We start from the raw sequence: 12,397 nt of genomic DNA, 5'->3' as shown, positions 1-12,397 counted from the left end.
TTACACTGGGGAACCACTGGCCTCTCAGCAGCTTTGTATTGATCACATGTCAAGGATTCCCTCTTCCTTTAATGGATGTATTTGTGGCTTGGCTTAAAGAATTCGAGAGGAACTGTTTTCTTTCAAAATGAAATGATTATTATTATTTTTTAAATTCTAAGTGGTGAAAACTGCCTTGTCATCTCTACATTTTACTTTTATCTAAATTTATCTCTCATATAATAAAACTTAACCAATCCTCAGCATTTTAACTGTGTCCTCTGCAGATTGATATTGTGAGGGTTTCCAGCACCACTGTACTGATGAATACTATGCTAATATACTGAGTGATACTATGATAGATTTTTTCAACAGCAAGGGAACATTTCTTCGTGTCATATCAAATAATGGGAATCAGCATTGTTTAATAATGCTGAATCAGCATTGTTTAATTATGCTGAATCAGCATTGTATAATTATGCTGAATCAGCATTGTTTAATAATGTGGAACCCAGAGTTTGGGCCTATTGTCGTTTTTGTATTCATTTCTGAAAAGCCTTTAAATGAGAGAGAGCAGAATATCTGGTAGCAGAGCTGTATGCAGACAGATGAAGATTCAAGGTCCAACTCCATCAGTGTTTGGCTGTGTGATTTAGATAAGTCCTTTAGCCCTTCTGAACTAAAGTGGTTATGAGATTTAAATGGAGATGAATATGTACAGCACCAAGCATCATGCAGGCACATAGTAGGTATTCTATAGATGTAAATCATCTCTCCCTTTCTACACAGTCTAAAAGACCTTTTAAATGTTTCTTTCATCTTTCAGAGCATGTGTTTGGTCTGAATGCTTCAGAAAGGCCATTGAAATGAAAACCAATACTTTTCAGATATAATTTATAGTCTTTACTTAAACCATTTGTTATAGAGTTTGAGTCCTTAAATCAGATTATCAACATATCTTCCAGCTAATGGGCAAATTACCTCCCTACTTCTGATGGGCATTAGTTGGAAATTAAGGATCAGAAGTCATTTACAGGACAGTGGTGTTTACCCAGAGTAAACAATGCATTTCTTCCTTAAAACAATTCATGCGGTCTCCTTAAAAACACATCTGTATCCTGAAACAGCACAGTAGAGTAGCAAGAAGATGACCTTGGAATCTGACACACCTGCTGTCTACTAGCTGGGTGACCTTGGGGCTTTTTGAGCCTCAGCTTCTTTACCAGCAGAAATAGGGTTAATACTACAGTACCTGTCCCAGCATGAGGATGAGCAGAAATAAAGCATGTGAAAAGCCCTCGCACTGTGCTGGTGTGTGGAAGCTACTCAGGAAGTGCCGCTTTTTTCCTTGGCTCTCTTGAAGATGCCAAGATTGAGGAGAAGGGGTGGGGACAACTAAGCAAACGATTGTAAATCCACATTTTGTTTTTATTCCTTTCCTATTAATATTGAATATAGCATGTGGCAAAAAGGCATAAGTGTAAACCATTTAAAAAATACAGAAAAATTTGCTTTGAAGTTATCAATGGTGGCTTTGCAAGAGTTTACTTCAGAATTTGTTCTTTATCCTGTGTATGAAGGTGTTTTAAAGCCCAGCAGCACAAAAACAGTGTGCTCATCTTTCTCAAACTCAGCATGTTCAACCATCCGCAAAACCATTTTGCAAGAAAAGACACTATGATAACAGGTAACATGTGAGAATGAAATTGTAAAATTACAGTTTCTCAAATTTTCATCACTAAGGGCTCTTAATTATAGTAATTTATTAATTTAAAAATATTAAAAATATTTTTACTACCGTTTCTTATAGATCTCTTTAGTATGCTTTAGCTGTCCCTCCTCTTTGTTACTTAACATTTGTACTAAGTTCTACTGTATCATGCATACAGACTACATGGTAATTGACATAGCTCAAAAGAATGAATTATATTTTATTCCTCTTTTAACCTCCCTACTTCATAGTGGGCTCTCAAACAATATTTGTTAACCTAAGAGCAAGCATTCTTCTACCTATGTCGAGGACATAATAATTATAATAGATTTCTCTTTACATATTGATTATATAATAATAATAATAGCTAATATTTATTAAACATTTACTGTGTTCAGACATCATAGGGTTTTTCAGTTAACTCATTTATTCTCACGATAAACCCTAGGTGTATATCATTATTATCTCCATTTTACTGATGAAAAAAAAATGAGATTAGCAACTTGGCTAAGAACACACAGCTATTTCATGGAAGAACTGAGATTCAAATCCAGGCACTTAAACGTGAGAATCCATGCCTTTAACTACTGTGATAAACTGTTTCTCCTATGAACTATACATTTATTGTTTAACTGTTGCTGCTTTTAAACAGATTTATTTTGCTTTCTCTTAGAAGAGGCAGTTTTGCTTAGTGGAAAGGGCCAACAGTTTGGGAATCAGGCTGGCCCAAGTTCTAAACATGATTCAGCCACTAATAGCTGGGTTTCCTTGGGGAGATTGTTTAATTCTTACTGAATCTCAATTTCCTTCTGCACAAAATGGAGATGATAGAGGCTGGATATGAAGATTAAATGAGGTGACAGAGGCGAGGCATTTCGTATAGGATCTGGCATATAGTAGCCACTCAATCAAGTAGTGGTTACATTAGGCCTAGAAGCTGCTGATACTGACCACACAGTCTAAAGCCGGTTCTAGTTGTCTTTAACTATGACTTCCTTCTCTCGCAACAAGATACGTTCCTTTTCACTTCAGAGCTGGGTGCACCTTTTCAAGCCTGGCTTCCTGTCAAGTCTCCCGGCCTCAAATGCCATCTATATGCTGGTATTACCCAAATGTGTATCTCTTCCCAGACTTTGACCCTGAACTCGTCTCTCATATCCAACAGCCTCCTCAGTATCTCTCTGTGGATTTCTAAAAGGTATTTCAAACTCAGCATGAACAAAAACAAACTCCACATTCCAGCTCCTACCAACCTTGCTCCTGCTGCAGTTGTTGCCATCTCAGTAAAAGGCAATCCCATCCAAAAGCTCTGGAGTCATTCATGAGTCCTTCCTTCTTTTGTATCCCACATCTGATCCATCAGTGATCCCTATTATCTCCAATGTCAAAATATATCCAGAATTTGCCCACATGTCACTCACTACCTCCTCCACTCCTCCTTCTGTCAGGGCCACCTTATCTCTCCCCATGTTACCGCAGTAGCTTCCCAACTGGCCTCCTTGCTGATGCTCTTGAGTCCTTCCTACAGTCAAGTCTCAGCCCAGTCACTGAAGTGATCCTTTAAAAATTTAAGTCCTTCTGTTCACAACACTCTACTGCTTTCCCAACCCACTTAGGGTAAAAGCTGAAGTCCTACAATGGCCTACAGGTGCTACATGATTAGGTCCTGTTACTTTTCTAACCTAACCTGCTACTCTCCCTGTTGCTTCTTCTGCTGCAGTATCCATGGCTTCTTGCTCCTTGTTGGGAAAATAGAATAGTTTGGTCAGGGCCCTCAACTCCGGTCCAGTTGGGTGTGATTCAGCATCCTTTGTAAGCAAATTGTGTGTGTGTGTGTGTGTGTGTGTGTGTGTGTGTGTGTGTGTGTGTGAGTGTGTGTGTGTGGAGTTAGTGTGCATGGGTGCCAATGTAGCTTTTTAGTTTTTGTTGCTACTCTTGTGTTCTTCAGAGAGAGAGAGAGAGAGAGAGAGAGAGTTTTAGTGAAGCAGGCAGGCAGATGTCAGCCTCGGGCATCCACCTGGCGCAGCCATGCTTTCCAACCTATGGCTCCAAGGACCTGTTTGCCGGTTACCTAGCTCATAGACCTGTGTGAAGGGGTCTGGGGACCCAGCCTAGCATGTGAAGGGTTTGTGCCCCAGTCTGTGAACGGGCTTGAGGGGCCTGTGAGCTCCAGACCCAGCCCTAGCCCGACAATTGGCCCAGTCAGTGCAGGATTACCAGTAGGTAAAAGAGCACCACAACTGGCATAGTCGTGGTCGCCTAGCTTTACAATTGGCATCACAAACAGGATTAAGAGCTAGACAATTGGCGTTGTGAGGATTACAGGCCTTAGCAGAGCCAGACACTCCTTCTTGGGTGTGTTAGGCCTCCTCCTACCTGAGGGTCCCTGCCATATCCCCATGGCTGGATGAGTGAGTACCTGGCATGTAGTAGGTACCCAGCAACTACTGTTGAGTGAAAGTCTTGGTTAAAGACCCAGCTCACCTTGACTTGTGTCATTTGAGTGTCCTATGACATTGCTTGTTTGGCGCCTACCCTGTAAGCTCTTGCTGTGGCTTTTCCAGCAGCGATATCCTGACTCTCCCACTATGCCTGGGAAACCCACTCAACATTTCCTATGAGAATGAGGATCAGGAAGACCAATCTGCTCCAAACTAGTTCCAAACTCCAGGTTTCACCATCATTTCCATTCTCTTTCTCCTACCCTCTAAACATTTTCTAGAAAAAGGAACAAACTGACTCAGGAATTCCATTTTCTTTCTAGACACTATACACTTTTTCTGCAGTATTAACAGGTGAGACAAAGGACACAGTTTATTCACAGATTGCCCTGGATGATTGAGTTATGGTTGTAGATTCATCCTGCCTTGTGGGTGTTCTCAAGGACACACAGAAAACAGTTCTCTTTCTGCTGCCAGTATACCTGTTGTGCTAAAAAGGTACACTTGGACACTGTGGGTCACTTTTTTCTCTATAGGAATGACTGTGATAAGCTGTCTCACCTGTGCCTCTGGAGAGCTGGAATCCTGTTACATCCACTAGCCAATGGCTGCAGGTATAAAAGCAGTTTACTCTTGAGTGTGTTTTGGTTACCTTACAAGGTGTTTTATGTAGAAATAGCAAGGTTTATCTACCCTAGAAATGGTTTGAGATCAAGCAAACATTATCAGTCTCCTTTTCCCCCCTTATGGGATTCTCCTAAGTGAAGGGGAGTGGAGTGAGAATCTTTTAAAGGTGACTGAATACATTAGGGCAATGACTTCTATTTACCGCATGCTGGGATGTCACACAGGTCAGACTTAAAGTTTTCATCCAAGGTAAAGCACCAGGGAGCTTCCTTCTGATTCCCTGGATTGCGGCAGTAGGAGTGGCCTCCATTCAGCTCTGGGAAACGGAGGGCGGTGAAGGTGTGCGTGTGGGGGTACTGGGAATTCCATGGTTGGCACTGGCGCCCTGATTTGGTCACACTGACGGTTCCCCGGTAGTCCACACCCGTGCTGTTATAGCATTTGTGATCTAAGAAACACAAAAAGAAAGCCCAAACTGTTAGAGAGAAACAGGGGAGATGCTGGAGCTCCCAGCCAGCAATTTTTGCAGGAGAGGGCATGCAATTAACTTTGTGGCCAAGGCTTCCCTGCTGGTCAGGGGCCATGCAGGGCAGTCGCCCTGCTTATTGGGCTTGGTCCCAAGACCTGCCTTGCAGTTATATTCCTAGGAGGATTTAAAGCTTAATGCTTCAGGAATAAAAACAGTTTCCCACAAGTATTCTCAATATTGAACACAGAAGAAATCAGAACTGGGGCAGGGCCTGGGGGCACAACAGTAACTTCCAAGTGAATGGTTCAAGGAAAGTTCAAGCCCAACTTTCCCTTCCATTCTGACTGATGGCTTTAGACACACTTCATGTGATAAAGAATCCAGTTGGTTATTCCCAGAAAATGTTTATTAGGGGCAGTGCATTCTGGGCTGCTAATAGGAGTTAGGGCTAACAGAACTGTGCTGATGGAGTGGGCACCCTTGAGAAGCAGGCCCTGTCAAGTTAGTAGCCCTCCTAGGTGACCACAGGGTCTGTAACTTGGAAACACTGCAATTTCCATTGAGTTGAAATAAATTTGGGTTTGGAGGAGTAATGATAAGAGTAATAATAGTAATAATGATGTTATTGAGCACTTACTATGTGCTAAGTGCCATTCTAAGCATTTCAGATGCATTAATTTGTATAACTAATAAAATAGTATTAACTACCAAAAGGAAACTAAAACTTACCAGTGAGTTTAGCTCTAGATAAAAGGGAGATGTACAGAGGAATAGTCTTTTGCTTGGTGGTGGTGAGAGGAGAGAGGATGAAGCCAGACTCTGTATATATATGTACATATATATATTTTAAAATTGTGGTATAATACACATAACATAAAATTCACCATTCGTGCATTTTATTCATTCATAATGTTGTGCAATCCTTACTACTATTAGGTTCTGGGACATTTAAAGCACCCAGAAGGAAGCCCCACCTCCATTAAGCAGTCACTCTCCACTACCCCTGCCCCCGGCAACCACCAATCTGCTTTCTGTCTCTATGGATTTGTCTATTCTGGATAATTCATATAAATGGAATCGTACAACAGTGTCTGGCTTCTTTCGCTTAGTATAATATTTCAAAGTTCATCCAGGTAGTGGCATGTATGTGTATTTCACTTCTTTTTATGGATAAATAATATTTCATTATGTGGCTATACCATGATTTGTTTATCCACTCATCCAGTGATGGACATTTCAGTCATTTCCGTCTTTTGGCTACTGTGAACAGTGCTGTTATGAACATTCTCATACGAGTTTTTGTTTGAACACGTGCTTCAATTCTTTTGATTATATACTCAGGAGTGGAATTGCTGGGTCATATGGCAATTCTAAGTTTAAGTTATTGAGAAACCAGCCCCCGTATTTTAAAATTATTGTCTTCGTAAAGCTTCTTGAAGGCAACTATGACTAATTCTCTACTGAATGCTCAGGCATGGTATTTAGCCCATTGGAAGGTAATTTGATTACCAATGTGAATAATTACTGTGGGTCAAAGTCCAGTTTTCACTGTGCCCTGGGGTTGCTGGCCCTCAGGGCAGCACAGAAGGTCAGGGGCTACCACTTACTTTTATTGATAGGATCTGCCATGGGAATTCCGATCCGGATACAGTTTGCGGCTTCTGGGCTCTCTGGCTGGGGGAGATCTTCACAGTTGGGCAGTTTCAGCCTCATCAGAATCATGGGATTCGATCTTGCAAAAATGTACTCTGTTTGACACAGGACATTTTCCAGGATTTCACATTCATCACGACACAAGTCGCGGGGCTTTGGAACAGATGAGGTTTCGTCACAGTATGGGAAGGCGTAGTGACACAGGGAAGGAATGGCAAACTGAGAACACTTATCGGATAAGTGGCTGGAGGTGCCGATCATGGTGAAGGCAGCTGAAAAACAAACACAATTATTAACTCCCAGAGGCCAGGGATTATCTTCTCCAGTTATCTAGACAACAGATATCAGATATAAACACATATTGGGAGGAATCTGCTGTGCTGATACATACAAGGCCAAGAGAAGGAGATTTGTTTCAGATGTCTAACCAGCTTACTTTCACTGGCTTGAAAAAATCATTTTGACGACAAAGTTTAAAAAAGAATAGGATTAAATTACATATGTACCGTTTCCTAATAAAAAGAATTAATTAGGTTAAAGTACAATATATTTTTCATTTTTCACTACAAAGCAATAGCACTTTGTGTTTCATCCAGAACTTTTTATTAGTTTTGTGAGGCTTCTAAAACATTTGACAGCTGCAGGACAGAGCTTGCTTTATGCCGTGGCTGAGCCTGAGCACTGGATTTAGTTTTGTGTTTTGCTGGATGGCAAGAGTTGCTGAATGACTTTGGTTAACTTGCTTAATTTCTTTGTGGCTTGAATATTTTCTACTCCATCTTCTGAAAATGAGGCAACTCATTTGAAAGTTTTCAAAAAGCACAATTCAGTTGCTCCACTGTGTATCATAGAATATTAGTGGTCCCTTAGCTTAATCTCTTACTGCATAGGATATTGATTTCCCAAAAGAGCACCAACCTACTTTTGAATACCTCTATTGATAAGGAGCTTATACCTCATAAGGCAGCTTCAGCAAGTGGCAACTACGTCTGCCTGCAGTTGCTTCTCTTGGTTAAATAGCTCCTTTGGCCTCCTCTCAGTTCCTTCAAATTCCTTATAGATCATTGTTCTGGATCTTTTGCTGTTTTATATTCCTGCCTTGGGTTTGTTCTTGCATCTCTTAAATCCTAGAGTTGCCAGATACTACACGACGACAGTTACATTTGAAATGCAAATGTGTCCTGTATTTTTATTTGCTAAATCTGGCAACCTTATTGGAATCTCATGAAAGTGATTTTAATGGATTGCACAGAGGTATAATAATAACTACTCTAATAGAAGGGGCCCAAGGCTGCTACAGCCACCAGAGTATGTGTGCAAAACCATAGAAGGTGGCTTACACTACCCTAACTCATGTGTGCTAGAAAGTGCTTCACTATTAGATTTTCCATCAAAAGGATGCTTTCAATTAAGAAAAACGAAGGGTAAGATACTGAAAGCTAGAGCAGGAAGAGACTTACGGTCATCTTGCCTCATTGCTCATTTCATAGATGAAGAGATTTTCATGGAGGTTAAGCAGTTTCTCCAAAGTCGTTGTAATGATAGTTCTGGGATTAGTGTCCCAGAATTCTAGAGTCTAAATTCATGCCCTTTCAGCCTGAAACGTATTGCTTCCAAACAGTAAGCTCTGTGAGGGCAGAGACATACCTGGCTTACTTACTGTATCATTCATATCCCCAGTGCCCAGCGCAGTTCCTGGTATGCTGAAAGCACTCAATAATATTTATGGAGTGTTTGAATGAATGTGAGACTTCTCAAAGCTTCCTTTTCCTCTAAGAGCAACCTTCAATAAATTATTTTAATGTAAATTCCAGAGCATAGAGATCATGTCTCATGTTTCTTTATGGTCCTGCTCCCAACCCCCATGCCTAGCCTAATCCTTTTTCAAGAGAGGGGTTCAATAAAACTTTTGGTGAGAATAATAGTTACTCAAGGGATGAATATAATTTCATCAATGTTACCTACCTGTGATCTGATTTTCTATTTCCCCTTGCATGTGCAAAGACTCCATATAGACGGTGCGGTTGCCAATAAATCTTGCACATGCAATCCCTCTGTATGGCTGACAGAACCCGTCTTCTTCATACTCATCACTAAAAACAAAGCATAGACATGAGCTGATGCACCCCTTGTACATACATACAGTAGTCTTAACTGTGCGATGCCCTCAATAGTCACTAGGGGGTGCAGTTGGGCACAACATCCTAAAGACTGGGCTAAGGAATCGGGCTTTTGCTCCTTTCTTAAAACATCACTTAAAACATCTGTTGATCACGTTGGTCAAGTTTCCTACACCCCCAGCAAATCATCCTGAAGCACAAAATCATCCTTAAAAATGGGAGAAAATGCTTTTATTTTCGCAGCTGGTGGTGGGCTGGAAGATGATGTAGTTTTAAGAGGAAAGAGGAAATGAGTTGGAAATCTGGGCACATGTTCTAAAGTATTTTTTTGTTTTTTAAGCACAGATTATTTCTGCTTCATTTGTTACAAAGGCGTGGGCGCATTAGCCACATGGTCCACTCCAACTGACATGTCAATTAGGGGGATCCGTGGGGTAAGAAGCTGGGTGCAGCCAGAAAGAAGCCAGAGGGCAGGCCAGCTCTGTGGCTCCTCACTGCTTAAGACCCTTTATCTCCACCAGGCAGAGGGCCACGGCACACCATGGACTGGATAATTCAAAATGAGTCACCAAATCCAGGGAAATCTAGAGAAAATATCAATGGAAATCTTGCTTTCAGGGTCCCCTAAAATTTTTAAAAATAGTCTTATTAAAATTTTGCTGCCTCAAAATCATAATAGTTTTAAAAAGGGGAAGGAAATAGATTTTATGTTGAAGAGACTGACACCAGAAAATGACATGATTAGTGACAGTGTGGCAAGTGATAGGACTGGAGATCTAAGGCTGGAGGTTAGAACCCCAGATGGTAGGTTCAACTTGAAAGGACAGAGGCCATAACCTCCCCCAAGGGCCTACAACATGCACAAGACACCGGATTATGGAAAATCCAGCTGTTTCTCAAAGGCAGATCGTAGCTAAACCAAAGGCTGCCTGCCACGTTTCTGGGCTGACCTCTAACCTGGGTGCTCCTCCTCGGCTAACCTGGCTGCAAATCAATACATTATCTCAACAAAATATCATCTTTTCCTCTTTGGTTTCTTCTAAGTTAAAATACCTTAGAGCAAAAGTCAGGAGAACAAAATTCTCTTCCTGGGTATGCTTAGGCAAGCTGTCTGAGCCCTCTAAGCTATAGTTTACTTATCTATAAGATGGAGATAATAACTGACCTCTGTACCCTGTAAGTGAAAGTCATCATGATTCCATCAAATAATGTAAAAGCTTTTTTAAATTGTAGGGATAACATATGATTATGATTAAAGTATTTACAATTACCAAAGAGAACACTTAAAAGAAAGTTATTTACTAAGCTCCCACTTTGTAAAGTGAACCGTGGTCAGTGCTTTGGAGCTAGACTTCCCCAATTGGGGACTCAGTGTAGGAGTCTAGGAAGCCCAGTATAGCAGCAAACCAAGTGGAAAAAAATATCTGGTAGGACACTAATTTTCTGTTGCTTTCTATTCCCCATCCACTAAAATAGACATTTTGAAGGTGGATATGGGGGAATAGACTTTCAGTTTAGTCCTAAAAATAGTTTGTATTGCAAAGCTCTTAAAATCTTAACCTTTAAGTACACATACAAATGAATATATCATATACCTGACATAAAGACATTGAAATTTTAATGTGCACAATCCTGCAAGCACTCCACGTGTTTACTTTCATAAATCCTAGAGTAATGCTGAAGCCTTTTTGGCTTAAATTTTACTTGGGTTGTAAAATTAACCCAACTTTTATTGGGTAACTAATACCATAAACCTATGGAGAGAAAGAAGGTTCTTGATGACCTAGCCTTGGAGCTTGGAAACCTAAGCACAGAGAATAGAATACACCCCCATGTCACCCTCCTGCTATTACAGATGATTCTTTTCTATCCCTAGGCATTAGCAGAGCCCTGGATTTTTAAGGTGTCATTATGAGAACACTTCTTCCTCCCCCACGTTAAACTCTCAAGGCCTCAATTTATATCTCTTGGGAGGACAAAACCCTGGAATTACCCCCAGATATAAATCCTTGACCTACTGGGAGTTCCCATATTTTATGTGTGAGGCTTAGGCTAAACTTCTTACCACCTTTCCAGTTCAAGACTCTTAAAAAGACTCTTTGAATACTTTTTTTCAGAGAAAATGGAATGCAATTCCTTGGCTGCACATTTCTTATCAAGGGCTTAGAACTACAGGTGTATTGAATTTTCGAGTATGCCCAGAATTCCTGCTATTTTGGCCAGTCTATGGGGACAGATATAGAAAAACAAAAAACAAAAAAAACCCCCACTACATAATGTCATCTGCTGGGGAGTAGTTCTCAGCCCTGGCTACTTATAAGAATAACCTCAGGAAGCTTTTGAAACTGCCAGTGCCCAGGCCCCACCTTGGACCTATTAAATCATAATCTCTGGGGATGAGACTTAGGTATTCATGCTTTTTAAAAAACTCACAGGTGATCTAAATGTGGTCAAGAACCACAGCACTAGAAAACAAACATGTATTAAGTGTCTGCTGCTCTGTTCTGGGTACTCTGGAGGTATCTTTTTCCAAGCAGCTCCAGATGAGGTATTATCATCTTTATTTTACAGAGGGTTGGAACTTAAGTTCAGGGAAATTAAGTAACTTGCTCAAACTCACAAAGCCAGTAGAGCTAGGATTTAAACTGAAAATTCAAGCTCAGGACACTATACTGTATTGTTAAATCTGTAACTATGTTCTGTTTTTCAGTACTTCTCTTAATTAAACCAGCCTAATCATAAATAAGAGACTTGGTAATGAGCCTTTATTCTGTACCAGGCACCACTAAGTTTCTTATACTTATAAAATAGATATTAAGTCATTTAATCCTGACAACAATCTTATAAAGAAAGTCAAGGTGTAATTATTCCCATTTTATAGATGAGAAAACTGAGGGTAAATGTAAGGAACTTGTCCAGAGTTACACAGCACATAGAAGAGCTAGATTTGCCAACAAGAAGTGCTTCCTTTCTCATGGTTTGGTTATAGAATTTTTCGCACTGCTTATAGGCTTTCTGCTGTGAAGAAGCTTTGGTGTGTGCTGGGTGGCAGAAAGGTTTTCTTTTAACCATAAAGTCACAATCACCTTTTGTTCCTTTCCATTTTTCCTACTGGCTTTGGCTGGAGGGGTACAAATATCCCTCCAGCATTAATCAGCTTTGTGTTTTTTTCCAGCTCACACTTCTTTTTATCATTGATGTCTCCCTGCCTCACTCCAGGCTCAGCAAATTAAAAACATGAAACAGCAAGGCAGCAAAAGTGTAAGGGCACTTGCAGTGACCGTGCCCGAGACTGCACTCTCTGGAGAAGAAAAGTACATTGTGAAAGGGCGGATGGAATCTGGCCATTTATTACAGAGGCCAGCCCCAGCACGTGCCAGCTACCTCACCGAGATGT

At 40.7% G+C, this 12,397-nt stretch overlaps 1 protein-coding gene across 1 annotated transcript in view; it reads right to left on the bottom strand.

Annotated features, from left to right (window-relative positions):
* Positions 1–12,397, bottom strand: part of ROR1 (receptor tyrosine kinase like orphan receptor 1) — a 264,083-nt gene that overhangs the window by 30,870 nt on the left and 220,816 nt on the right. The window contains exons 8-10 of the mRNA XM_063105766.1: positions 8,846–8,973; positions 6,835–7,152; positions 4,961–5,206 (exon numbers count right to left, since the gene is read on the bottom strand). Coding sequence (XP_062961836.1) covers positions 4,961–5,206; positions 6,835–7,152; positions 8,846–8,973 — 692 coding nt within the window. The remainder of the gene's footprint in view (positions 1–4,960; positions 5,207–6,834; positions 7,153–8,845; positions 8,974–12,397) is intronic.

This window comes from Cynocephalus volans, chromosome 8, assembly GCF_027409185.1.
Source record: "Cynocephalus volans isolate mCynVol1 chromosome 8, mCynVol1.pri, whole genome shotgun sequence".
In the NCBI taxonomy this organism is placed as follows: domain Eukaryota; kingdom Metazoa; phylum Chordata; class Mammalia; order Dermoptera; family Cynocephalidae; genus Cynocephalus; species Cynocephalus volans.
Note: the sequence above shows the minus strand (reverse complement) of the source record. Positions and strands in the feature narration are given on the sequence as shown.